Consider the following 27,247-nt stretch of genomic DNA (forward strand, 5'->3'; position numbering starts at 1 on the left):
ATTGCACAAGGCTGCTGAGAGTACTATAAAGATGAAGAAACAGAGGCTCTCAGGCCTAGATAAATTGCCCTAGGCAGATTAGTAAAATGAAGCAGAGCTGGCATTAATAACCAGGTGGCCCTGGTGAAACAAAGGCTCACTGCAGATAGAAGAGGCCACCTGTCTGTTGGCATCCAACTTGTAAACTCTGAAAGTACAAAGTCACTCTGACTTAAAGTAATCCTATCTAGGCTTCATCTTCTCCATATGTAAATTAAGGGAATTGGAAATGCAAATCTAAGTGTCGATGAATCCATGACTTGGTATCAAAAAGTCAAATCGCATTCTTTTAAGGTTCTAATATGATTTCCTAATATTGTGTTAACCATATATTGCTGTGGTTTGGAGAACATCCCTCCTCCTAATTGTGTCAGTAGTCTGGGGTCTTCTCAAAGGAGAAGATTTCACACAAGGACAGAGACAGCACAAGCAAATACTCAAGGTTTACTTCAGCCAGTGAAAAAGCAAAAAGAAAGTGTACCCTCCTTGCTTACAGCAAAGCTGAACCAAAAGCTCACAACAAAAGTCTATCTATAGCATCTGGACGCATGAGTCTTGGGTCTACCACCCGCGGGACAGTCTACGATGGTCTTAGAAGACATTCCGATCCACCATTAGATACATTAAATACAAGAATATGTTTAAAAATCCTAACAACCTATAGAGTTGAGGTTGCTAAAAAAAAGAAAACAGGAACCTTATGTTGCTTGAGCTGACTAGCCAGAGTCTGCCAAGACTAGCCTTGTTGGTTTTTCTCTGAGACCTGTTCTTCATCTTGTCTGGTCAAGGTGACTGTCTCATACCCAGCTAAAAGTCATTACTTCTCTGACTTTGTTGTTTCAGTCCTAAAAATCATTTCAAACCGAACATCTGTTTTGACTACAGCATTATTTTTGTAGTATCTGAGGAGAACAGACTCCTTATTAATTCATAATGACTAAGAAATCTCAAAGTTATTAAAAAAAAACATGATGCTAGTAAAGATGTCCCAGGTAACTTGGGACACAAACCAGCATGGTGGGAGCCCAAACTTTCAGAATCTAAAGAGTTTCATAGTATGCGCCAACCTTTCCCAAATCGTACACATCAGCATATGACGAATTTGCAGAATGTCTTGAGTCTAAGAATAGATTAAGAGTTCTTTTCCCTCAAACTGAGAAAAGTTAAGAATAATCTCAATGATAAACTTTCCCCAATTCTCTATAGTTTCAACATGTAAAGACAAAGAATAGATGGGTTTTGTCTTCATCCCTCTCCTCCCTTGTTCTCCTTTTTGTCTATCTCAGTCTCTGTCTTTTCTCGCCATCCCTTTCCTTCTCTCTACATCCCCCTCTTTTCTCCCTTTTCCTTGAACCTCTTTGTCTCTACCCCACCCTTTCCTCTTTTCTCTTGGATTAAACCTTGGGCTGCCAAGAAGAGTTGTCCACCGTACAAGTTTCCTGAGCTATGGCTTAATTTTTGGTTTTCATGTGGAGAAGAGGATGATGAGACAATTTTAAAAGGAATTGCCACTCAACTACTGCATTATACAATAAAAAAATAAGTAACTTACTGACTTGTGGCCTAAAGAATAATTCAAGTCCCTAGACAGAGTCTCAGATAAACTGATGACATTATCTTTATTTATAGCTGTATTTTATTTCTTTTTCTTCTACTAAAGCCAAAGAGAAACAAAACCTTTCACCCAGGAAAAAATAACAACATACTATATGTGTTTTTCTTTATTGCTTTTGGTCTTGATTGTTTTGACAGAAAATAGTGATAATAACACAAATAGTGATTTTATACTTTCACCCAGACTTGTTATCCCACTATAACAAAAGGTTCTATGCAAATTCAATAATACTGGGGGGGAAATGAAACCATTGTGGATGAATATAACTATATAAAAGCTGAGTTCTACTTAGGACTCTATGTATGCCTGGCATTAACCCCCCAAATAAGCAGTATTGTAGAGTCATTAATCTTGGAGGAAGAAATACAAGCCAGGTGGTTAGGTCCTTACCTAGCTAGAGCAGCCCCTGGAAAAATGGCTGATTAGATGTGGGGAGTGTCTACAAAGGCTGTCAGTGTTAACTTTGCCTCCTGCCAGATTCAGTTCCAGAAAAAAAAAAAAGAATGGCTGTTTGTGTCTAGCATATTTTGTGTTACCTACTTACATTATTTTAAAGACAAGCAAAAATCTAAAAATTCTGAGGGTTTAGAATCATTTCTCATGCGTGACCCTGCAATGACACTCACATGCCTTTATTCTAGAAGATTAAACACAGAACTTTGTTAAAGGTTCCTTTTTTATCACATCAGGCCTCAGTGAAACTTTCTGCTTGCAAGCTCACTGAGTGCCTGGGATGGTCTGGCAGTTGACAAGCATGAATACTAGCCATTATAAAGATTCTGGGAGGAAAGCTTCATCATCCTGCCTCTACTACATAACAATGAAGCGGGGGATAATGGAAAACATCAGATAGGCTGCCCAAGTCCCAGTTTAGAAAGTGCTGTGACCCCAATCTAAGCCAAAGGTAGACAGATAGTAATATTGCCCCCTCAGGGGTGAGCACTCTAAAAAGCGAGAAATTGAACGTAGCGCTGGAAGTAACTCACAAACATGCATAAGAGAAGACCATTTGGTCTTCCATTAAAATCAGAACTTGGCCATCCAAATGACCTCATGAAATACCCATGTGCTGTATCATTGATGGTTAAAGTCGACTCTTTCGGTCTGGGTAGCTGTGACACTTAATGAAATGTTTTGACTGAATCAACCTAACGCTTAAACTTATTTTTAATGTATTATATACAGTCTAAGACCTAACAGGGGAGAATGGCGAAGTTCACCACTCTTCAAACGATTAGTCTTTAGCTAAATTGTTGCTTGAGTTGTTTGACAAGCTGCATTGTGTTGTGAACATGCGAGTCTGGTTTTTTTTTTTTTTTAGAGCCAGAGTGTTTGTACAGCCCAAGCTATGCAGTGCAAAAGCTTCCAGTGGTTTGAGAACTAAGTAGAGCCAATGTTCTTTAAAACCCATTGAGATCCAGAGGTGCTATGTAAATATTAAATTTAATTTTACTTATTATTTGGCCTTATATTATCTTTCTCTAAGGACTTGAAACATTTTACAGTTTGCACTACCATGGACAATAAAACACTTAGACACTATCTTGATCACTACACACACTAAAATGGGGATGACAGGGATGAACATAACCCTGGGTAAGTATGACATACCAATCTGGGAACCTATCCTTATTCTTTTGGAAAACATATAGAATATATAGCACAAAGAGTAAACACTAAACTAGGGATTTTAGTTAATGTACCAAAATTGGCTCATGAAATTGTAATAAATGGCTCACAGTAGTGGGTGAACTTAATGTCAGGAGAAACTTGGTAAAACTGGGGATACAAGAATCCTCAATACCTTTAATTCAGTTGTTCTACAAACAAAAAGCTATTATTATAAGAAGTTTTGTCAATTTAAAAAAAAAGAAACCTAAAACTTGAAAAACTAAAATAAATAATAAAATAGGTCTAAAGCAAAAGGGTTGGTTAGTAGCAGTAAATCCCAAAGTGATGTCCTTAGCCACTGGTGTGAGTTTATCCTGGAAGTGTAGAAATAAGAGCGGCAGGGCTGCTTCCCGCCACCCAGCTAGCTTTACCCGAAATAATTACACGGAAACTATATTCTGTTAAACACTGCTTGGCCCATTAGTTCCAGCCTCTTATTGGCTAGCTCATACATATTGATCTAACCCATTTCTAATAATCTGTGTAGCCCACAAGGTGGCTTACCAGGGAAGATCTTAACCTGTGTCTGTTTGGAGTGGGAGAATCATGGTGACTCTCTGACTCAGCTTCTTTATCCCAGCATCCTGTTCTGTTTACTCCACCCACCTAAGGGTTGGCCTATCAAATGGGCCTAGGCAGTTTCTTTATTAATAAGAAATCACTCCCACATCATTTCCCCTTTTTTGTTTAAACAAAAAAGAAAGGCTTTAACTTTAACATAGTAAAATTATATATAACAAAACAGTTATCAAGTAAGAATTATAGTTACAATATTTATATCTACTTTATCTTTTATTATAACTAAGGAAAACTACAACTATGTATCCATTTTTTAACTCCATCAAAGACTCCAGAAGGATATAATATTACCTAAGTAAACAAGAAGTAAGTAACTTTTAAAATTTTAGAAATGACAGAGACATCTCACTGCCTGGACAGTCACCCAAAGTTTCTCTGTACCGTTGGGGCATCCATTTTTGGCCTTCAGGCCCATAGTATCCAGCAGACATTTCCATGAAGTAGGAAATTTCAAAGACAGTTAGTCACTTTTTGCTGTGTCCTGCAGAATGTCTCACAGACTCTTTCATGAGTCAGGAACCCTGAAAGATCATCTCACCTTTAGGCAAGTTTAGCAGTCCTCTCTCTGCGGGTTCTTTGTGTCCAGTTTATGCATTAGTCCAGGCAAGAGCAGTTTTTTGTCCAAATGGCTATCAAACTCCATAAGGAGCCTCTTTAATGCCCATCTTTCTCTTGAAGTAGCTGGGGCTGCTAGGAGCAGACATGTCTCATTGTCATAAAAAAAAACCCTAAGTTATTAAAATATTTTAAATGTCATATTCTGTAGTCTTTGAGAGATATGAAGAATGTCTATCTAACTGAAATATATCTCTATATATCTAGAAAATCTAACTAACATGACAACAAGCTTTACTATTATCGATGATTATCCATTAACAACCTATATTTCCAATGGGCCTAGGCAATTTCTTTATTAATAAAAAATCACTCCCACATCATGGAAGCTTGTATATACCATTGATCTGTCCCACCCCCTTATCCACCTCTGGAACCTCTGTGGGAGGAACCCAGAAACCTGAGCCTTAAACCTACCTGGAGTTTTAAGGCTTAATCAACTTCTGGCCTGTCACTCTGAAGAATCATGAAGAAAGGGTGCCACCAGGAGACTGATCTGTGATGAATTCTGAGCAGGAATACCAAGAGATTTTTCTATTATGTGATAATTGATACTACTATGTCTAAAGTTCTGTGTATTTTTAGTTCCCCAGTTTAATCTTTAGCAGTTCTGGCCAGCATTGTCAAACAAGCAATAGCAGATAGATCAAAGTGGCTCAGGGTGGAGCGCTTTTATTAAGACCAGCAGAATACCTATCCCCAAAGCATTGATCTAACTGCAAAAAGCAGCTTTACAAATAAATCAGATCAACAGTATGGTAAGTTCATTTCTGAGTTAAGAACTAAGGATAACAACTCAATCCATCAACTATAAGTATTTTATTAAAGTAGCATGGAGCAGAGAAGATTGAAAGGTTGTCATTGCTGAATAAGATATGCCAATAGAAGAGTGACAGATCCTTGTCAGCAGCCTGACGGTGTCAGGGCAGATTTTCTAGGAAGCACTGGAAGGAAAGCAAAAGAACTTTCCAGAAGGCTATTCACTACTTACCAAGAATTTTTCCTTCTGTGCTAGCATGGAAGGTTCCATTGTGAATCTGCCTCAGATAGTGGCTCTAAAGAAGAAATACAAGGCTTACCTCTACGTCGATGAAGCTCACAGTATTGGTGCTACAGGCCCCAATGGCCAAGGTGTCAGAGACTTCTTTGGACTGGCCCCTGAAGATGTGGACGTATACATGGGGACATTCACCAAAAGCTTTGCGGCCTCGGGAGGCTATATAGCTGGGAAAAAGGTAAGAAAGGAAAGTTTAGTGTTTGTGGAGATCGTGAACACCCTAGGGAAGCAGGAAGCAGGTCTTCTCTGAATTCCAAGTAAATTTCAGTTCTGCTCCCCTGTAACATGGAGTAAAGAAAACTGTGAAAAAAGTGATCACAACCAGATAACAACAGCAAGGGCACAATTTGTAGAACACCTAGGAGAGAGGGAACTCAGATGGATGATGTCTGAGACATCTTGTGGAATGACTGATCATCAACCAGTCTTGTAGACAAATAGTGGGAGGTTTAATTTCACAAGAGACAACAGCATACACCAAGACACAGAACTGATAAGAGATCCCATAAGAACTACAAGGGAGTGGGGTAGAGAGATGGATCAGTAGCTGAGACTACTGGTTGCTCTTCTGGCTTAAATTCCTGGCACCCCACAGTGGCTCAACACTATCTTCAGCCCCAAGGATCTGAAGCCTCAGCTGGCACTGCTCAAATATGGCACACATGCAGGCAACATGTGCATACAATTTTTTAAATTCAAAACTTGAAGAATTAGGAGGGTGTGTGTGTGTTAAAAATAAAGTAAGTGATAAAAACAATAGGAAAAGTTCATGTATTAGAGAAGCTGACCTGATGGATTTTACAAATTGTCACCTAAACAACGGCAGAACAAAAATGGACTTTTAAGATTATTTTTCTAAGAAATAACTTTCCTATAATGTTATATAACCCATCTTCTATATTCTCAAAATGTCTGAAAATTTGGATCAGATGACATTATACTGTTAAAGAAGTAAAAAGGAAAATCAAATATTCAGATCTAGATCTAAGGGACAAAGAAACTGTGCCCTGGTCCCTTTGCCTGTATGTACCTTTTCCAAATCAAGGCAGTTGTTTCATACAAGCTTACATTTGTCCCAAAGGGACTGTAGTATAGCTCCTACTAGAGGGGCATTGTGCATGGAGGTGCTGCTAAAATGTTGTCTAGGCCAGGCAGTGGTGGCACATGCCTTTAATCCCAACACTCACTCAGAAGGCAGAAGCAGGCAGATCTCGATGAGTTCGAGGCCAGCCTGGTCTACAGAATGAGTTCCAGGACAGTCAAGGCTGCACAGAGAGATACCATCTTTTAAAACTGGGTGAGGGGTGAGACAGGGGTCTCTAGAGTTACTTATTCAGTTACTTATCCACTCTGACCAGCAGGAACAAAAGTTTAGCCTACTGGTCAACCAGTTAGTCCAGTTGGGGGGATATGTAACAGGCAGCTACTATCACTAAAAGCCAGTGATTTAAAACAACACATTTCATCCTGGCCACTTACCATGAGGCATAAAGATGCCTAAAATACTGTTTCCAGTGGTCTTTGCCCTCCTTTAATTGCTGCGGTCTTCAATACCCAAGACATTATATATCATCCTCCCTCCAGTGCCCTACGGGGATGAGCTAGGTAATGCTAGAAACAGAGGGACTGTCAGCCCCTCAAAGACTTCAGCAAAGCCTAGTGACAGGTTAATATTTCCTTCCCAACTGTCACATCAGCGGGATCAGAGGGTCTCGGGGTTAGGAGCTGTCAGATCCGGGTTACCTTGCCTTGTATGGCCTTGATTGCTTTAGCAGCAGTTCTGAGGCACAAAACTTTTAATCAAGCGTAACTCTGTTTCCTGAACCAAAGGCACCTGGATAAACTGAAGCAAGCAGATCCTTGAAACGCTGTCAGATGTGTTGGATGTCACATTTTTCTCCTTGGAGTGCCTTCATTTGATACCTGTTTTAAACAAAGGCCCTGGACTAGCGGCAGGAGGGACAGTTCCCTGGGATCCTGCACAGGCTTTCTGTTCTGAAGGCATGTGCAGGGTTTCCGAAATGGAACACTCTTGTCCACATGATTTCTAACCCTTTAGGGTAGAGACTGAACAATTGTGAAAGCTATCATAAATCAAGACGTGCTTCACGCCTGCATTTTTTTTCCTTAACCCATGTTATACTGCAGTATCTCAATTAACCACCAGGTGGCATCATGAATTAGAGTATGTTTGGCCAGACCTCGCTAGCCAAACTGCAATACACAGCCCTAAAACACCAAGAGGCAAAACCTTGAAGACACAAACAGAACTCAGTACATGGAGGCTGAGCAAGAGAATTTGGCCACAAGTCTCGAAAATAATCAAGTGGGTTCAAAACTCTAGATAAATATAAAAATACTGGGCTCTGAAATCCCTTGTTAGTCTCAATTTACAAACAATATTCTTTCTTATTATTTATTTATTCTCCAGCCAAAACAGTTTCTCCTCCCAGACATCCCCCCTAACTTCCTCTCTTCTGCTTCCCTTCAATTTTTCTCCTTTCTCATAAGAAAAAGGCAGGCCTCCCATGTATATCAGCCATGGCATACCAAGTTGCAGGAGACTAGGCACCTCCTCTCCTATTAAGACTTGTAGTGAGGAGCTGCGGGCTGCATTCCTGCCCAGCTCCCGGTTGCCTGGCTAGCTTATGCCCTGAAATAACAACACACAAATTGTATTCATTTAAACACTGCTTGGCCCATTAGTTTCAGCCTCTTATTGGCTAATTCTCATATCTTGATTAACCCATTTCTTATAATCTGTGTAGCACCACAAGGTGGTGGCTTACTGGGAAGGAGCTTAACCTGCAGAAGGATCTTAACCTGCATCCATCTTGGAGAGAAGGGCTATAAGGGTCTGTCTGAGGCGTCTGCCTCACTTCCCTTCTTCCCAGCATTCTGTTCTGTCTACTCCACCCTCCTATGTTCTGACCTATCAGGCCAAGCAGTTTCTTTATTAATTAACCAATGAAAGCAACAGATAGACAGATGACCCTCCTCCATCAAAGACTGAAAGTGGCAACCCAGTAGGAGGGAAGGGTCCCAGAAGCAGGTAACAGAGTCAGAGACAGCCTCTTGTCCCACTGTTAGGAGTCTTAGGAAAAGACCAAGGTACATAGCTGTAACATATTTAAAGAGCTCAGTACCATGCAGGCTCTTGGGTCGGCAGTTCAGAGACAATATTCTCAATCATTACAACGAAGATGTTCTAGGAATCTTTGTGGAGTGGATCAAGAGCAGAGATTTGCACATTACCAACCAGAAAAATCAGGCAGGTGAAAAATACTTAAAAACAAGTGAGGGGCAGGGGGAAATGTGCTTGGTGCAAAGGTCTCATGGAAAGCAGACATGCTCTTGGGATCTCAGTTTTCCTTCTTATTAGGTGTTCTACAAATTCATCTTGGTGAATCAGGGGTAATTCTAAGCTGAAGCACTGTCTCCAAAGCCTATGAGGCTTTCCTCTTTTACTCTTTGAGTTTGGAACTCTGTTGACAGTGAACAATTCAATACCCAGGAGGGCATCCTTCCACGATGTCCCAGGTGAGAAGCTAGATAATGATTTCAATTTTTATTTATCTAACTGCTGAGAGGACGTGATCAACACTGCCTGCCCTCTGCTTTCTTGAGCATGATCCTGCATCTTCTTGTTCTCCTGAGCATGATCCTGCATCTTCTTGTTTTCCTGAGCATCATCTGGCATCTACTTGCATACTGACTGTTGCCCACTGACTTCTCAACACCGCCCACCCTCTGTTCTCCTGAGCATGATCCTCCATCTTCTTGGATGCCTGCTGTTGCCCACTGACTTCTCCCAACCTCCATAGATTGATGGCTGGCAAATATGTGAAGCAGAGATTGCCCTGTGACTGATAGACTGCAGGGTTGTAATTCTAGAAGTTGGAAGTGGGAAATAGAGAAGAAGTTTGGGATGATAGTTAGATCCAGTGGCCTGAAAAGCAAGCAAATGCAGGCCCCTTACTGAGGCATTTCTGTGCTGGCATTCTCAGCCCTGCCTGCACATAACAGCCCTTTGAAGTAAATAGGGGTCACGGAATGAGTACCAAGATGTTTATTCTAAAAGCCTCCTGTCTGATTTCCTCCTCAAAACCCACCCTTGCCCTTGAACTCTGGGCCTAAGGATAAAGAAAATAATCAGGGTTTTGAACTTGAAAAGAAAAAACAGGGCTTGGAAGCCTGCATCTGAGAATACCTCTAACCCACTCCCAAAGAAAGACACAATGCAGACTCACCTTGCGAAGGACAAAAGCCAACTCTTAATTCATGGCTTGTGGTACCCAATCAGGGGATAAAGGGATGGAATCGGTGGGCTTTCCTTGACATTCTCCAGAAGTTACTACAGAACCCTTCCTCAACCACACAAGCAAAATACCCTTTACCTGAACTAGAACAAAATGGACTCAGTCTAAAGGAATATGCTGTAGGACAGAGAATTTTCAGGTCCCAGGGGCAATTTCTCACTGACGGGCTATTATTCCAACTAAGGATGCTTGTGAGTAACTGCATAAATTCCTCAATTTATGAAAGGAAATGGGGGTGGGGACAGTCTGATCAAAGGAGGCTTTGCTTTGTTTCCTTGTCTGATCTTTGCGGTGACTACTTCTCAGCTGAGATGTTGCTGGACTTGTTCTTAAGAATACATCTTGCTCATCCTTAACGCATCAAGTGACTGCCCATCCTTCCTGTCACTGCGGTTTCTTGACTTCCAGTTCAGCTGTCAGTATGAGCAGGTTCTCTGCTAAGTCCCTATGACAGTGGACTTTAAGAAGAGTAGTGTACCTTTTATTGCATTCTCTCTAGGTACTCACTCCCTTTGAACAAATAAGAATAGTACACACAAAATCCTTTAAACTCCAAATGAGTAAAGAGAAAAGACCATAGGGTAGGCAGAAGAGCTGGTCTCCATGCTGTCTGAGACTCACTTCCTTTCATATTGAGGCTACTCTTCACTGGTTTTGGACAGGTGATAAGCATAGCATTAAAGGTGGAGACTCCTGAACCAGAATCATTGGTTTCAAATCCTCACCTTACCATCCTTTGTGAGGAATTTTCAGGATGTCTGTGGCTCAATTATCTTCTATATATAACTGGGATTAAAAAGCATTGCCTACCTCAGAGTTATTGTAAGTGAATTAACATATACCAAGTTCTTAAAATGGACTTGAAAGCATCTTGGGATCGTTGGCTATGGTGTCAGCTTCTGGCCTCATTTTCTTCTCCGAGTCATTCAATAGCTCAAGTCTGTGCTCTCCTTTCTCCCAAAGGCCTGACTGTTTTACTGTTGTAGTCAGTAGTGGCTAGGTTAGGTTAGGTTAAGTTTGGTTTGGTTTCACTGCTGCCACCACCATCCATCTTGGGATGGAGGGAAATACAAGCTTTGTATCATTGGTTTGCTTCCTTGCAGCTGCCCACACGCAGGGAATTTAACCTCAGATCATCCCCTTTGCAAATAAGCAAAATGAAATCACAAAATCCCGAGAAGTTTCGTGTTTTGGTCCCTCACTCCACCCCACAAATGCTTCCTGTTCTACAAATCTTTAAATGAATAGTCTAACCACTGCCATCAACTTGCATTAAATACCATAATGTACCTTCTATATATATTCACATATTTTCTAATATATTCATATACACATTCTTATAATCACTGTCAGGTAGCTAACGAAAGCATCACTGCTTTCTCACTTTGCAGAGAAGAAGACTGAGATAGTAAACTTTGTTATTTGTACGTAGTCACTTAGCTGTCAGTAACAAAGTCAGGATTTGGAGTGAGCAATTAGGTTCCAGAAGTTGTTTCAACTCTAGGACCATCCTACCCTTCGAGGAAACAACTCCTGATCAACTTGTCCCCAAACCACTAGCTTCTCCCTCTTCTCCCAATTGACTCTCTATTCTTTGCCCTTACATTCCACCATTAATCCTCATTTTAGCAAGCCAATATACGTGCTTTTTAGCCTCCTCTGAATTCCTCCATATCCACTCATCTACTGTGGCCAGATCACCCCTGGAAAACACTCCTCCATAGACACAGGCTCCTATAAGCCTCTATTGTCCAATGCCTATGACTCACTGACTGCCCCTTTCTAACCTCCCCTAGCAGCCCGTGGGAAAGTATTTAATCTCAACAGAGAGTGAAAACCCCTATTGCCATTTATCATAGGGCAGAACACACACTCTGAAGGACAGTTTATCTGTACTTCTTAGAAAATTACCAAAGAGCTATCTTTGATGGGCTCCAGCACTTCCAGAGCGAACTTCCTTAAATGCCATGTAGCTGAGGCTTCGAGGCCTGCCATGTCATCTACACTCTTCAAGAGAAGGAAATATACTTCCAACTACTTTCCTATGATTCAGAAAAGAAAAAAAAAAGAACAGTCAAAGATGTCAAACTAGAATACGACCTCAGTCCTCCTTCTGCCTAGCCTCACACATGAATCTAGGATATAGCCCAACACAGGTCTTTAATATACTTGCTAGAAGGAAAAATAGAAGGTAAGAGAATAGGGGAATTGGAATGAAATGAAGTGTAAGAAAAGAATCTAGAAGTAAAGGAAGAAAGGAAACAAACCATTCGCCATGCTGAACCAAAGTGTCCAAGGCCTTTGTGGTGGGCTCACAATCAGCACTATGGCAGCTCTTCTTCTGAAAGCAGAGCACAAGGCCAGCCCAGGTTCATTGACTGCTTGAAGAAAAGACCGAAATGGGAAGAGTATAATGTCGGTGGGGATCAGGAGTGGAAGGATGACATTCGTTTTCTGGGGTGTCTTGTTTCTCTGAACTCGCACATCTTCTCCCCGGTTGGGTTGTCATTTCTTCTTCATCTGTCGTCTGCATCAAAGCTTCATAGGCCCTGTCTCCTCACAGGAGTGTCCCCTGACTGCTCCTCTTAGTGGCACCCTCCCTTTCCCCTGCATCTTTCAGTCTTTTCCATGCATCTCCCACGTGCACTGTTAGAGTGCACGGCACAATTGCTAATAATCTCAAGGAACAAAAGAACCAGATTTTGTATTGTCTACCATTCCTAGGTGTTTGCTTTTGTGCAAGGCAGATATTTCAGCAATCATTTTTCCTCCATATGCCCAGTTTTTGCCTTCCAGGCCAGCTCTAAATTTGTAGCTGCCTCTAACTTTTGTACAGTTTCTAGATTTTGATGGGAAAGACTAAGAAAAAGGAGAAAAAAAAATTAAGGAGTTGGATGTTCCACAAAGTATATGAGGGTTAGACAGAGAACTGTCCTCTCCTGAGGACCCGAGCAAATGCTTTGCTGGGATGTGCAGAGGACAAGAGCTGAGAATTATTTGCTTACGTTTTTGGGTTCTGCCTTCATTTTAGGAACTTGTGGATTATGTTCGGGTTCACTCGCATAGCGCTACTTACGCGACATCCATGAGTCCCGTGATAGCAGAGCAAATCATCCGATCCTTGAAGATTATTATGGGAGAAGATGAGAACCACGGAGGTAAGGAATCTACAGGGAACTCGGCCCCAAACTACTCTCCCAGGCTTCTGCCTGTCGATCTCCCACCTTCTCAACTACACACTTTCGTCCTGTGAGGCCCAGTTTTAGTCAAGAGAGGTGCATGCTAGAACATCTTCACATATGTATGCACACACCACAAACCCTGTTATAACACATACATACAGTCTTCAGTAACATGTTAGTATGATCATCAAATTTGGATCATTTTTTGGGTGATCAGTAGTTAAAATGAAGTAAGCAATGCCTTTTGTGTATATGTATGTTTGCATGTGTGCTTTTTTGTGCGTTATGTATTTATGCATGTTTGCCTGTGCTTGCCTGCTGTTCCTTGTGCTTCCCTGAGATGAATATTGTTTATTATTCATCTCTTAGTATATTGTTTTATATGTTTTATTGTCGGAAGTTGGGCAAGGGAAAATCGCCACTGGTCATTTGAGGACATATAAACTCACAATCTCAGCCCAGCCATCCGCCTGTCACTGTGTCATTTCAGCTAAAATGTGCTACTTTGCTTAGCCCAAAAGAACTTCACCTGCTTTTTGGAGAATTCTTCACAGAAGCCTCCAAGAATTCTCATTCCATCTTTCAGATCTCTAAAGATTCACTACGTGTTATGATAATAAAGCGGTTCTTCCTGCCAGGGAGCTAGTGAGTACAAGTGAGAAACAGCAAATTATACTTCAAATTGACCACAGGGCTGTACAATCCTTTTGCTTCATCCTACCACCATCTGGCACAACGACCTGTATCATTTTCTGCAAACTTCTAGACTCCCTTACTAGGATATATGGGAATATCTATCATTAATAGTATTAAGTAAGAATACTTACATAAGTGTTTTATCAAAAAAAAAATCCTTCTTCAAACTGACAATCCACCCTGATCTGAAACTGGAATGTTCTGTAACCTGAAGCTTTCTGAGCACTGACACGAAGCTCTAAGTGGAGCATTTCACACTTGCCCTCATATTATAGGACAATCTAAATGCAGGCACAATAAAAATCTGCTGTAAAATTATCTGTGGGTACAAGGCACAGCAGCAGGTGCCTGTGACCTCAGCACTCAGGTGGCTTGAGGATTCTGGGTTTGAGACCAACCTTGGCTACAGAATGATTTCAGGAAAAAAAAAATCATTTCAAAAAATCCTGCAAACAATGTGTATATGAATTAATAATGAATTTTGTGGTTGGATTTGGGACCCATCCTCAAGATACCTCATTACATGTATATAAATATTCTCAAAAAATCTAAAATCCAAAACCCTTTTGGTCCTAAGCATTTCTGATCAGGAACAACCTATATCCCTTTATACAAATCAGATAAGACTAAAACTGGTCTTTTGAAGTAGGGCCTTCAATCACCTCCACACTGACAGTCCCAGAGGTCTTCCAGTGAGCCATCCCACTTGCCAGAATATTAATAAAAAATATAACGTGGTGTTTGTTTTATCACTAAAGCTGGAAAATGACCCACAAGATGGTACGTTTTCTACTACATAAAAGTGGCTGGTGGATTGCTGGGGTCTTTTTAGGATTTCTCTCTCTCTCTCTCTCTCTCTGTGTGTGTGTGTGTGTGTGTGTGTGTGTGTGTGTGTTTGACAGAACCCAGTCTGGGGAGGTAGTTGCCAGGATTCAGGTCCTCTGCAGCTACTTATTGTCACGTGACATTCCACAAGCGAATGGTGCATCCAACCCTGGGCAGGTGATTTAACTTTTCTTTGCTTCAGTTCTTCCAGCTGTGAACTGAGAATAATAACATTTATGCATCGATGTTTTATAACAGTTAGGTAAGTTAATCTATATAAAATACTCAGGAATGTCTGGAAACAATCATGACTTTTGTATAATTGCTTGCTGTTATTTGCAATTGTTCCTGAGGCGTTCAAGAAGTATGTGAAAACTCCCTGAATTCTGTATGAAACTTCTTAGGAAAGAAATGAAGAACTGGATGTCCTCCCAGGTCTTGGACTAGTCAGAATAAACAAGGTCAGGCTACCATAATAAACCCTAAAATGTCCTGTTACCTTAACAAAGCTAAGGCTTGTTTCTTTCATTGTTATTGGTGATATTGTTTTGTGAGCTTGTTTTTATTTTTATTTTTTAAAGTATTCTTTGACAAGCAGTAAGGGTATTCATCCAAGCAAGAGGCCAGTTTCCTGCTCCCAATAGTCATTAGTTGCCTATAGTTTTTTATCTAGAGATAGGACATTGTGAAATTCTCCCCCTTTCATATTAACCTGTTCTTATATTCTTAGCATCATAATTAAAATACTCCACCTCATGTCTCTTGGAATCTTATGAATTAAAAGAAAACAGAATGCTGTGAGTCAAAATAGACATAGGAGGAAATTTAAGACAGTTTTTTTGGGGGGCGTTGTTTGTTTGTTTTGTGAGGTTTTGTTATTGATATTGTTTTATTTTTTTCAAATCATTGAACAAAGGAAAGCAGTTCCCTTTCACAGAATCACCGAGGTTCAGGTAACTCTACCTGACACATCCTTTAAAGGATTCAAAGGCAGTCTGGGAATGATCACATTGACCTCATTTATATCAATACCTGCTCAAATAAATAGGATAGGTCAGAATACTGTATTAACTTGGCCTTCTCTGCTGAGAATAAAGTTACCCAAAGCTCCAAAGGCTACATCTTGCTAGATCTGCCACACAGGATCTGAGAAAGAGGAGCCTGGCTCCAAGCCTTCTTCAACCTATTGCAACTGTGACTGGAACCTTTCAAGGCTTTGTTATGGGCAAGTTTGGGGAGCGGTTGGCCAGATCTGTTCCTTGATGAATGTCTTCACTTTAATCTGCAATGCAAAGCCATACGCTTCAAAGAGAAGCAAGCTACAGCAATAAGGTCAGTGTTCCTTTGATGCCAAGGTTCAAAGATGAAATAGCAGTGCCAGTGAAATGACAATGTTTATGCACAAACAGCCACCTTCACTCTGCAACCAGGCTGCTGGTGGAGTTAATGCACACAGGCTGAGGGGCTGCAGGCCGGGTGTGCATTCCATATGCACCAAGGCCCGTTTAATCTCCTCGCCTGTCACTCTGTGCAGTACACTGAGCCCAATGTGGAGATTTGATTTCTCCATCCTAATGGTTGTTGGGTGGTCTCCTAGCTAAACCAATGTTGTAAGCCCCTTAAGGGCAAGAAATGTGTCTTGAATTAATTTTGTGTTCCTCTGAGTGTCAAACTCGGTGCTCGGCTTAATAAATACGTCATGACTCAACTTCCATCTTGCCAGCCTTCTGGATTTCAGGTCAGTGTGTTTGTGCTAAATAAGATTGTGGAGATGTTTATTTCAGAGGACTAAGAGCAAGAATCTGGTCCACACCAGTGTGGCACCTGAGGAGACCTTTCAGTGAGGGGGATGACTTTTGGGGAGCTCTAGAAAGATGACGGTTCTGTCGCTGGCTTAATCTAGATGTCAAACAAGCAGCCACGAGAGGATTGAGCCCCAAATCACACCAACAGCTTCCCTACGGAAAACAATGTCATCTGTTGCCTTGTTCTATTTAGATTTAATGAGTTGTGTGTGCGCGCGCGTGCGTGCGTGCATGCATGCGTGAGTGCGTGCGTGCGTGAGAGAGAGAGAGAGAGAGAGAGAGAGAGAGAGAGAGAGAGAGAGAGAGAAAGAGAGAGAGAGAGAGTCGGTCAGTCTTTTTCAACTCCCAGTCTTGACTATTCATCCCTGAACCCTCTTTCCCCAACTGTGGGAAAGCTTTCACTTCTCACAGAAATGGAGGGTGAAATGTACAAATAATTAAGAGGCATCAGATCACATGTAACCCAGAGCTCGCCTTGCTCCCTCTCTTCATTCAGTTTCTCAACTGACAATGGAAATAGTGGAAGGACTAAGTGATACAGTCTAGACAGTGGGTATTGCACAGTGGTGATGTACAATAAGAACTCAGCAAAGGTAGTGTGATTTTTTAACTTACGTACTTTCTTCCCTTCCTTCTCAAGTAATTTTGGTAGCTTTTACCTGCCCTAGAATTCTCCCCTGTTCTAAGATTTTATGGCTACTCATCCATGAAGAGTAGTCATCCTGCATCTGGCAGCACTTGCTTAAAAATATGTCTATAACCTGGCCACCTCTCCAACTCCGCCTCTCAGGACAATTCGCACAACTTCCTGAATATTCTGCCTACTTCTGTCTTGGCTTTTTTATGGTTTGTCCTCAGTACAGAACCCCACATCATCCTTTTTTAGCATTTATTTTAACTTCACAAAGCTAGAGGATACAGTATAATGATTTACCATAGGCATACAGTATGAGAGATGGTCAAATCAGGGCTATTAGTATTTCCATTTCTTGGTATGTCTTAAAAGCCTTGAATAAAATATAATAATTATACATTTATGGAATACAGAGTGACACTTCAATATAATATGTACAATATGCTGAGAAAATTGAGGTAGTTAACATTTCTATCTCTTCAACATTGGTTTTTTTTTTGCATTTAAGCCTTTGAACTCCAGTTTTTTAGTTACTCTTAAAATAGATAATAGGGCATTATGAACTGCAATTCCACTGTTCTCTAAAACACTAGAATTTATTCTACTGGATAACTGTTGTCATCTTCTCTCATTTCTTCTTCCTCAATCCTTCCCAGCCTCTAATAAATCCATTCTATGCTCTTGCTGACATTTTCAAATAACATCTATATGAGAGAAATACTAACTAGTTAAAAAAAGAGAAAACATAACTCACAGCATGCCACTCCCTGACTCCATCCATTTCCCACTCACTCGACAGGTGATCCAGTGGCCTACAGGCTTCCAAGACTTCTCCCTCATATTTCTCAGGCTCTTCCCATTGCTCATTACAATGATTCATGAGCACTCAAACCAGCTCCTACAGGAAGGCCTTTGCGCCTTCTGGTTCCTCTAGAATGGCTTTTCTTTATCTCTACTGGTCTTCTGAAAGAACTGCCCCATCCTACATAGCCCAGCCTCCATCTCTCCCATTCCTCTAACTTTAGTTTTCATAGCATTCATGTCTAGTCCTTCTTTCCTCTCACTGGAGCCTCTAAGAGAAGAGGCTCTTCCTCTCATTAAGTACACTGAGAACAGCACCATGCAAGCATGGTCCTCGATTTCTCAACAAAGATCTATTGAATGGCAGCAATGCTGTTTCTTGCCCTTTTAGTCCAGCAAATAAATGCCTCTAATCTCTCTGCATGGGTATGTTCGATTCCTCTCTTTGAAGAGCACTGGTCCCTTTCCACAGCATGGTCTTGCTGCTATGCTTCCAAAACTGTAGTAATAAGGGCGGCGGGGCTGCGTCCCCAGCACCCCGGCTGCCTGGCTAGCTTATGCCCGAAATAACAACACACAAACTGTATTCATTTAATCACTGCTTGGCCCATTTCTATCTAGCCTCTTCTAGGCTAATTCTCACATATTAATTTAGCCCATTTCTAATCATCTGTGTAGCACCCCTAGGTGCGCTTACTGGGAAGATTCTAGCCTACGTCCATCCTGGGTCGGAGCTTCATCGCGTGCATCTTCCTGGGAGCGGGGAGCATGGCGTCTCTCTGAGGCTTCTGCTCCCGAGAGGAGAGCTGTGGAGTCTGAGCTCACTTCCTCTTCCTCCCAGCGTTCTGTTCTGTTTACTCCTCCCACCTATCTTCTAACCAATGAGGGCCAAGCAGCTTCTTTTTATTTAACCAATGACCTTCCTCCATCACAAAACAATCTTCACTTCCCTCTCCTTCCTTTACAATCTCAGGTTTCCTCTGCCCAGACTACTCTCTTGGGTTCTCGCTTCCGCCCTCAGTTTTGGCTTGGTTCCTCCCCTCCATTCTGAGGCCTTTGCTCTCCTGTTTTCCTCCTGCCCAGTTCCCTCTCAGCATCCTTCCCCCTGTGGCAACAGTCTTCAGGCTACTATTGTCCTCTGTTTATTTCTTGTTTTTATTCTTTCCCCATTCCCTTTTTATAAGGCCTCTTCCTCGGCCTGCATTGGGCAGAATCCCAGCCTCAGTTTCCTATACAGTTCCCCAGCACAAGTGTACTCCCATGATTCCTTTCCTTTCTATAATACTGTGATTCCACACTAGAGTCACCTGCAAAGATGGTTAAAAAAAAAAAACCAGCTTGCTGATACCCTGCTCCCAAATATTTCTGCACAAATGTGTTGTATATTTATAATCCAGAGTGGTGCTAATAGGATTGGTCCAGGGGCTACCCTTTGAGAACCACCACTGCATGATGAACTCATCACACTCATCCTCTCCTTCCCATCAAGCGTGAAGGAGTTAGGATTTCTTCCAGATAGAAGCCATCCAGTTCACACCATTGGCTATCAGCACATGCCTGACAGATAACAGACCATGGAGACAAGCATCCAAATGGAGGTAAAAGGGAATATGAATAGTTCCAATTGTGCCATGAGGCAGACGCTGACAAAATATCTATTGGAATATTTTGGGAGCCATCTCTTCATCAAAAGTGTTGAGCAGAATGATTCCTGTCAGCCATCAAAGCAACTGAGCTTGCTCACCAAGGTCAGCCTGTGCCCTTATAATTCTCACCTAGACCCTTGCCTACTTTGGCTCATAGCATTTGTATGTTTATTAAAATGCCTTCGGTGTAGGAAGTGGATGCCCATCTGTCTTCCATCATCACTTCACATTTCATGAAGATGGGAGAGCAGGGTGGGAGGAGGAAGAAGGCTACACTGTGTGCTATGGTGGTTCTCAAAGGGTGGTCCCCAGACAAGCATGTCAGCATCACCTGGGGCTTGTTAGAACTGTAATAGACATTTTCATTTAGAGTCAGAAACTTTAGGGCCGGGGTTAGCAAACAGTCTAACCATCCCTCCAGGGGCTTGGGAAGCAGCCTCATTTGAAAAACCACATTTCCATATAAAAGAAAGGAACCAGGTAAAGGTTTGTTTGCAGAGGAAAACTGAACAGAAGACAGTTTTCTGGCAGACAGAGCTAGACAACCTTGCAGAAAGGAGGCCTGAGGACTGGAAAATGTGAGAGAATCAGAAAAAGAAAAGTATGAAACACATTTTGAGCCACTTCCTTAAGCCACCATTTAAATCCAAGCATCAACTCTGTTCACTCAGTTACCATCAAATGCTTGTCCGCCATCCCTGGTACGGGTGACCACTTTGGCTGCAGTAAAGTGCTTTTGCCCACAGAACTGTGTGTTCTTCAAAACAGGTCCTCCTGTAAACCTGTGCTTTCATAAAACTCCCTGTGATCTATAAAGTCATAAGAGCTAATGGTTACAACACTGGCTACGGTATTCTTTTTGATCATCACCGTCCAGCAGAGACACTTCTTTAGTAATTGGTTGCTTGGAATACAAGGGATAGCATCCATAAGACCCGCTTTAATTCTTGTCTGTGTAGGGCTGGGGAGTGAGCTCAGTTGGTAAAGAGAGGGTATCAGTGCTGCGTTTTAAAAGACAGCTGTGGTAGTGCAAGCTTAGAATCCCACTGTTGGAGAAGCAGAGATGGGTGGATCCCTGTGGCTTGCTGATCCCAAGCCAATGAGAGACCCTAGCTAAAATAAAACAAAAAGACAGGATAAGGGTAACTGGCACCCAAAGAATAACACCCAAGACTGCCCTCTGGTCTCCACATGAACATGTGCACACACAAAAAAATAAAATAACAATTCTATAGTATGCATGCAAGATGGTGCATATGTCTAATCCCAGCATTCAGGAAACTAAGGCAGGAGGATCTTTATTGTGAGGTCAGCCTGGGCTATGTAGCAAATTTGATGCCAGCCTAGGAAACTTAGTGAGACCCTATCTCAAAAAAACAAAATAGGAGCTAGAGGGATGGCTTGACATTTAAGAGCAATTGCTGCTCTTGCAGAAGTCCTGGGTTAGGTTTCCAGCATTTACATGGGGCAGCTCATGGCCACACATTCTTCATGTATCTTAGAATTGTGTGTAACACCAGTTCTTTCATTTAAAAAGGTTTACTGGAGATGGGAGTAGGAAATGCTCCTAGCGATAATTAGCAGGTCTAAATTTGGATGACCCCATTGACTAGCTGGTTCCTTTATGTGATGAAAATGGCTATAAAGAGACCACGTGTATGATTATGCCAGCAATCTCCGCAATGTCAAGCTGCTGGAATAATTACCAAAGTTCTAAATCTATCATTTACTACCATAAGCCTAGAAATATTTGTTTTACATCTGAGTCACCAGTAATGTCTACTGACAGGAAAAGAATAGTGGAAATTTACTACAAAATATATATATACAAAACTCCAATTTCTAATGTGTAATATTTTATCTCATTGGGTTGCATCTGCATCATTCCCAACCAAATCCCCTGTCCTTAAAGGACAAACTTTAAAAGGGTAGAATTCTCTTGTCTTCAAAGTCATATATAAGCTGAATGATTTCATTCAGATTGAGCTTTGGCCAGTTTCATTGGCTAGTCCCAGCATTTTTATCTCCAAAAACATGTTCAATATTTTAGCTCCACCTAAAAAGCTTTCATTCTTCCTATCAAACCTTTCTCTATCCCCTAAACTCCTGAACTATCTTTCTAAGCCCTACCTCATGCCCCTAATCAATAATCCCCAATTCATTCAGTTTCCGGCAGTCTTCTTTTTTTCTCCTGATATTTTAGTCACATATATCCCAAATACCTCTTTAAATAGGTAGTGATTGTATTAAAACATGTCTTGAGGCATCGAACTTGTGAATGAGTGCACACTAAATGCTGGCTTTGGAACAAATCAGATTGCCTGCAAGTTTTGCAGCCTGAACAACATCTAGGAGCAGTGTAATATCCTGTCCTCAAATGTTGCCTATGGAGCTATTTTGGATCAAATGCTAGAATTAGAATCACTCACTGGGTGGGTCTATTGTAAGCCCAAATCTAGATTCACGTTTCTATCCTCTGGATACATAAATGGTTTTCCATTGTGTACACTGGGATGTGTCTCAACATAGAAGTGAGGTAGGCAGACTGAGTAACTCCAGCCAGCACTACCCAAATAGCAACAGCAAAAGCAGAACTGTGCCTTTAATTATCCAAGCAGTCTAGCTGAATCCCTCACTTAGAGCTTCCTATGGAGACACTGTCTAGCATTCAAAGGTGCATTTGACTTTTTAATACATAGTAATCAACAGGAATCGTGCCCTATCGAACCCTGCCTGTCCAAATAGAGGTAAATAGGCTGACTTGTTCTGATGTGATCTTTTCTACCTCACTTCCTTCTCTTCCTCCTCCATAATAATCATTTGTGCTTCGATTTTTTTTTCCCCTGTGGGATTATGTTGTGAAAGTAATGAGAAGTTGAGAAGGTAAAATTCCCACAGAAAATGTGGGTTTTCTTTTATACTACACAGCTAATAAAAGGTAGCAGGCCATTAGGATTTTGAATTCTCAATAGTTTTTTATAGTAATCACTCATTATAAATTTTTGGATTGGTGAAGGTGTATTGGCTGAGAGAACAGACATCTTCCAACATACTTCAGCGTATCATTGGTTTAGCTTGCTTCTTACTTGAGTTGAAAGGTTAAGACATAAGATTGCAAGTTTAGTCCCAGCCTGGACAGCAGAGCAAGACTCTCTAAACAAAAAGTAAAAAGAGGCCTGGGGATGTAGAAAGGTGTACTTGCCTAGTATGTGGAACACCCGAGGCTCAGTTCCTAGTACAGTACTGTGGAGTGGGGAAATCTTTCCAAACTGGATCCCAAAGTTGTAGACAGGGTAAGGGATTTGGAATATACATGATGATTTCATGAGTCATGGCTGGAGATGCGTGACCTTCCTCCCCCAAGTCTGATGGTCATAAATCAATTACATGATTTTGCCTAACCACAGAGAAGCATGGAAGGTAAAGTAAACTGTAGACAAAAGTTTTTGTCCTGCCCCGTCCCACAGCCGTTCAGTCCCAAAGAAATACACAGATGCTTATATTAATTGTAATCTGCTTTGGCCTGTTAGCTTAGACTTATTATTAACTAGTTCTTACATCTTAAATTAACCCATAATTCTTGTCTATATTGTCCCTGTGAGATCTCATCTTGCTTCCTCTGCATCTGGCTCATGGCTGACTCTCTACATTTCCTCTTCCCAGAATTCTCCTAGTCTGGTCGCTGCCATACCTATACTTCCTGCCTGGCTACTGGCCAATCAGCATTTTACTTAACCAATATAATTGGCAAATCTTTACAGTGTACAGGGGCATTATCCCACAGCAGTAAAGCATCTATCTAGGAGAAGAAAACTCACCTTTGGTAAAAAAAGGCAAGCAGTCTTTGCCATCCTCAGATGTCCTGAGGGACTTTAAGATCTTGTACATTTAAGCATTTACCTCGTCTTTCTCCAGTAGCTTAACAGATAAACTCTTGACCTGAAATATAATAAGAACAGCTAAGAATGAAAGGAAAATGTGCCCAAATGACTAGAACAGGTCTCTTTAGGTAGGCTCTCAAGGCTACTAGTCCACCTGATTAAAACCACTTCCCTTTTTTTCACAGAACCATGTTCCACCGCAGTGTGTAGTGATATGAGTGCCATATGTTCTAAACTCCCCAGCACCGTGTTCTTTATGGTAGCAGAAAACAAAATATGAGGAAAATGCAAAAACAAAAATTAAAATTGATGTGAAATTAGTTAGAGAAGCTCTAGAATTTAAGTAGAAAGAGGGAAAAAAAGGTACTTTTTTGGAAGAAAAAAAAGCTTAAGGGCTATACTCAGAAAAAGTGGTACTGTTATCAGAAAAATTTAAATCGTAATTTAAGAACATGACCACTTGGGATAATTACCTGAACTTGGATGGATTTGTTTTTTCAGTCAGCCCCCACTCCCTCTTAGCTCTCCTTGAATTCTTTTGAGGCCAGAGACGAAAAGGGAGCTAACATCTGAACAGGGCTGGAGCCTCCTGTGCCCCTATTGTGTGCATAACCAACCCTCAGCTAACTGAGAGACCAAGCACAGGACAAGTCTGAATTCTGAGCCCAGAGAAAAGGAACTGGATAGTCCAGCCCAAGACTGAGTCTGTGCGAAAACTCCCTAATCCACAGAACTCTAAACATGCCGCCTCTTTTGAAAGCTCTCAGAACCATTTGCTACTACTGTTACTGTTAAGTGGGCAAGTTCCTGCCAAATAGTTCATTCTGAGACTTTTGCAAAATTTCTAAAGCTTAAATTTCTGGGCTTTGTTCAGTTACTGAGAGAAGTGTTAAATGAAATGCCACAGTAACTTCATTATTTTTGAAACTCATTTTTTTTTCAAATGTACCTTTTACGGAGGAAAGAAAAAGAAAGGGAAAGAAATCAACGAGTGAGTGATACTGAGAATGTGTTTGCCCTGAGAAGCCCAGTTGTGTTTCCTTTCAGAGTCCTTGTCTGGCTTCTTTCTTTCCTTCTGATCATTCGTGAGAGTTTACCATGAGTCTGGCAGGTGAGGCACTGACCCTGCTCCTAACCCAGTGCGGACTTGGAGAAAGTGGCACCAGCCCCTTCCAGCTGTGACCTACAACCTTTGCTCTGGTCTCTGGCACAGGACACACATATTTTTACACTTGAGTTTGATAGGTTTAAAAACAAGGGTGTCTAAGTGCGAAGATTTAGGGCATCGGGACAGCGAAAGAAGGGAGTACCCTGGGTGACAGCCATTAGCTCTTCGGAGGAATTTAGTCCCTTCCTGTTTGCTTTTGTCATGAGATCCCTCAGCAAATGTGGCTTTTCTTCAGTGCTAGCTGCTTAGCGCCGAGCTCGAGTCTTCACCAGTATCACCAAACTTACCTTGAATGTGTTACTCTAGAAATCTATTCTCTACTCAGAACTCTTTCTGATACAAAGGGATAGTGAGGACTCTGACCAAGGGATAAACCGTCCATCTTTAAATACCGTTTAAAAAACTCTCCTCACATTTCTCAATGTCTTTTGCAGCAAGGAACTCAGTGACTAGAAAACTGGCCTCCTACCAGTTTTTTTTTTTCCTTCTGGTCAAATCCAGCAACATCTTGGTTCCGTCCTCCTGAGATCCCATGATGAACGTAAGCCCACTGATGGGATCCACTGAAAACACACTGGACTGAGGGTCCTGGCATTGAAGACCCTTGGCATTGTTGAGGGAGGAATTAGCTGCTGCTTCCTAAATATATTTGCCACTTGGTTACCAGCTGGAGACAGAGAAAGAAGCCTAGAAGGAAACAGAGGGCACGGAGAGCTGCGTTTTCTAAATGGTTTCAGGCCACTGGCATTTCAGCAATAGCTAATACGAACCAGATGTCAGGTGCTACGCTCCACTGGCTTTCAACTGAGGGCCTGCCTCCGTCCATGATTAATCACCTGTGCTGGTGGGTAGCGACGTCCTACCTGGCCTTTTTGTGTGAGCAGACCTAAGGTCGGGGTCAGCAATCAAGGTGGCGGGCATTTGCCTTCTGGCCTTAATGCTGCTCATATATACACAGGGCAACTTGAGTTTGTCCACTGAACACAAAATTAGCCAGCATGCTGAACTTCTGCATAAGAAGGGGATGGTTGCCTGATTACACAGAAACGCCTGGCAAATTTCTCCAAGACCTTGCGCCTCGTCGTTTGCTTCATCTTAGGAGTCAGCGAATGAGAGAATTTTATGTCAGCCTAATGAAATCAGCACTTACTAGTGAGGTCTTACAAGGTTTCCCTAGCAAGAGCCTGAAGGAAACTGCTTTTTAGATGAGACAGGGGCCAAGATTGTGTGGCCCCTTCCTTACAGCCCTCCAGCAAACCCTGCTGAAGTCTCTTCTTCCTCCTAGGCTCGCCACGAAAAGGCTTTGAGACAGGGGAATTGTGACGTAACCCACATGGAATTCCCCACTGGTTCAGTAAACCTAGAAAAGGAAAGAACATAATTCTGTTCATCTCATCTCCTAGAGTGGAAAAGAGCCTGGTATTCCACGCCGGCTTTTGTTTCTTTCATCGCGGGCTCATTTTCAAACTGTGCAGCACAACTTACTCAGCCTCACTCTGGTTCGGAGAAGTTTGTTGAGAAAACCAGCTACCTCACCCGCCACAGCTGGGGAGGATTAAGCAGGTGGATTCATGCCTAACGAAGCCCAGCATGTGTGTGTGTGTGTGTGTGTGTGTGTGTGTGTGTGTGTGTGTGTGAGTGTGTGTGTTTGAGCTACAAGGAATGTATTAACTTTCTGTTTCTGCATAACAAATTGCCTTAAGTGGAAGCTGAGAACAATGCCTGTTTATTATCAGCTTCCTTGTTAAGAAACTGGGCAGAGGCAGGACTCCTCTCAGGCTCCCCAGGAGGCTGAGGTAAGATGCCACCATCTACCCTTCCAGCAACTCAGGCTCCTCTCCCATGCTAGGGTGCCTATGACAGAATTCAGTTCTCTGGAGCTACGGAACTGAGGTCCCCCTTTTCTTGCTGGCTGGCTGCCAGTCATTCTCAACAAGTAGAGGTCACTCGTTCCTAACCATGCAGCCCCTCCATCCACAGAGACGGGAGAGTAGTCTCCTTTCTGGCCAAGCTGTCAGGATGTTTGCTGGATCAAGACGTCACAGCTTGTTCCTATCTCTAGACTTCCCGATGTTTTTGTTTATCCATTTGTTATGTACACACATATATGAGAAGACTTCAAGTGTTACATTCCCAGTAATGATTTACTTCAAACCGAATACTTGGGATAAAAATTACTCCAGGAAACATAATCCTCAAGCCTCAGTTTCCACTCAGTTCTGAGAGATGGGGAAATAATGGAAGCAAATCCCTGGCAGCAAAATGATCTAGAAGGACAAAGGGACAGCCTGGTAGACTGTAAAGACATTGACCATGAGGACAGCCTGGAAACTCTAGAGACATTGACCATGAGGACAGCCTGGAAACTCTAGAGACATTGACCATGAGGACAGCCTGGTAGACTGTAGAGACACTGACCATGAGGACAGCCTGGAAACTCTAGAGACATTGACCATGAGGACAGCCTGGTAGACTGTAGAGACACTGACCATGAGGACAGCCTGGAAACTCTAGAGACATTGACCATGAGGACAGCCTGGTAAACTCTAGAGACATTGACCATGAGGACAGCCTGGTAGACTGTAGAGACATTGACCATGAGGACAGCCTGGTAGACTGTAGAGACATTGACCATGAGGACAGCCTGGAAACTCTAGAGACATTGACCATGAGGACAGCCTGGTAGACTGTAGAGACATTGACCATGAGGACAG

General features: G+C 41.9%; 1 protein-coding gene across 1 annotated transcript in view; it reads left to right on the forward strand.

Annotated features, from left to right (window-relative positions):
• Positions 1 to 27,247, forward strand: part of Sptlc3 (serine palmitoyltransferase long chain base subunit 3) — a 120,539-nt gene that overhangs the window by 70,458 nt on the left and 22,834 nt on the right. Inside the window, exons 8-9 of the mRNA XM_075963839.1 lie at positions 5,535 to 5,754; positions 12,927 to 13,053. Of these exons, the coding sequence (XP_075819954.1) occupies positions 5,535 to 5,754; positions 12,927 to 13,053 (347 nt within the window). The remainder of the gene's footprint in view (positions 1 to 5,534; positions 5,755 to 12,926; positions 13,054 to 27,247) is intronic.

This window comes from Microtus pennsylvanicus, chromosome 2 (genome assembly GCF_037038515.1).
Source record: "Microtus pennsylvanicus isolate mMicPen1 chromosome 2, mMicPen1.hap1, whole genome shotgun sequence".
NCBI classification, from domain to species: domain Eukaryota; kingdom Metazoa; phylum Chordata; class Mammalia; order Rodentia; family Cricetidae; genus Microtus; species Microtus pennsylvanicus.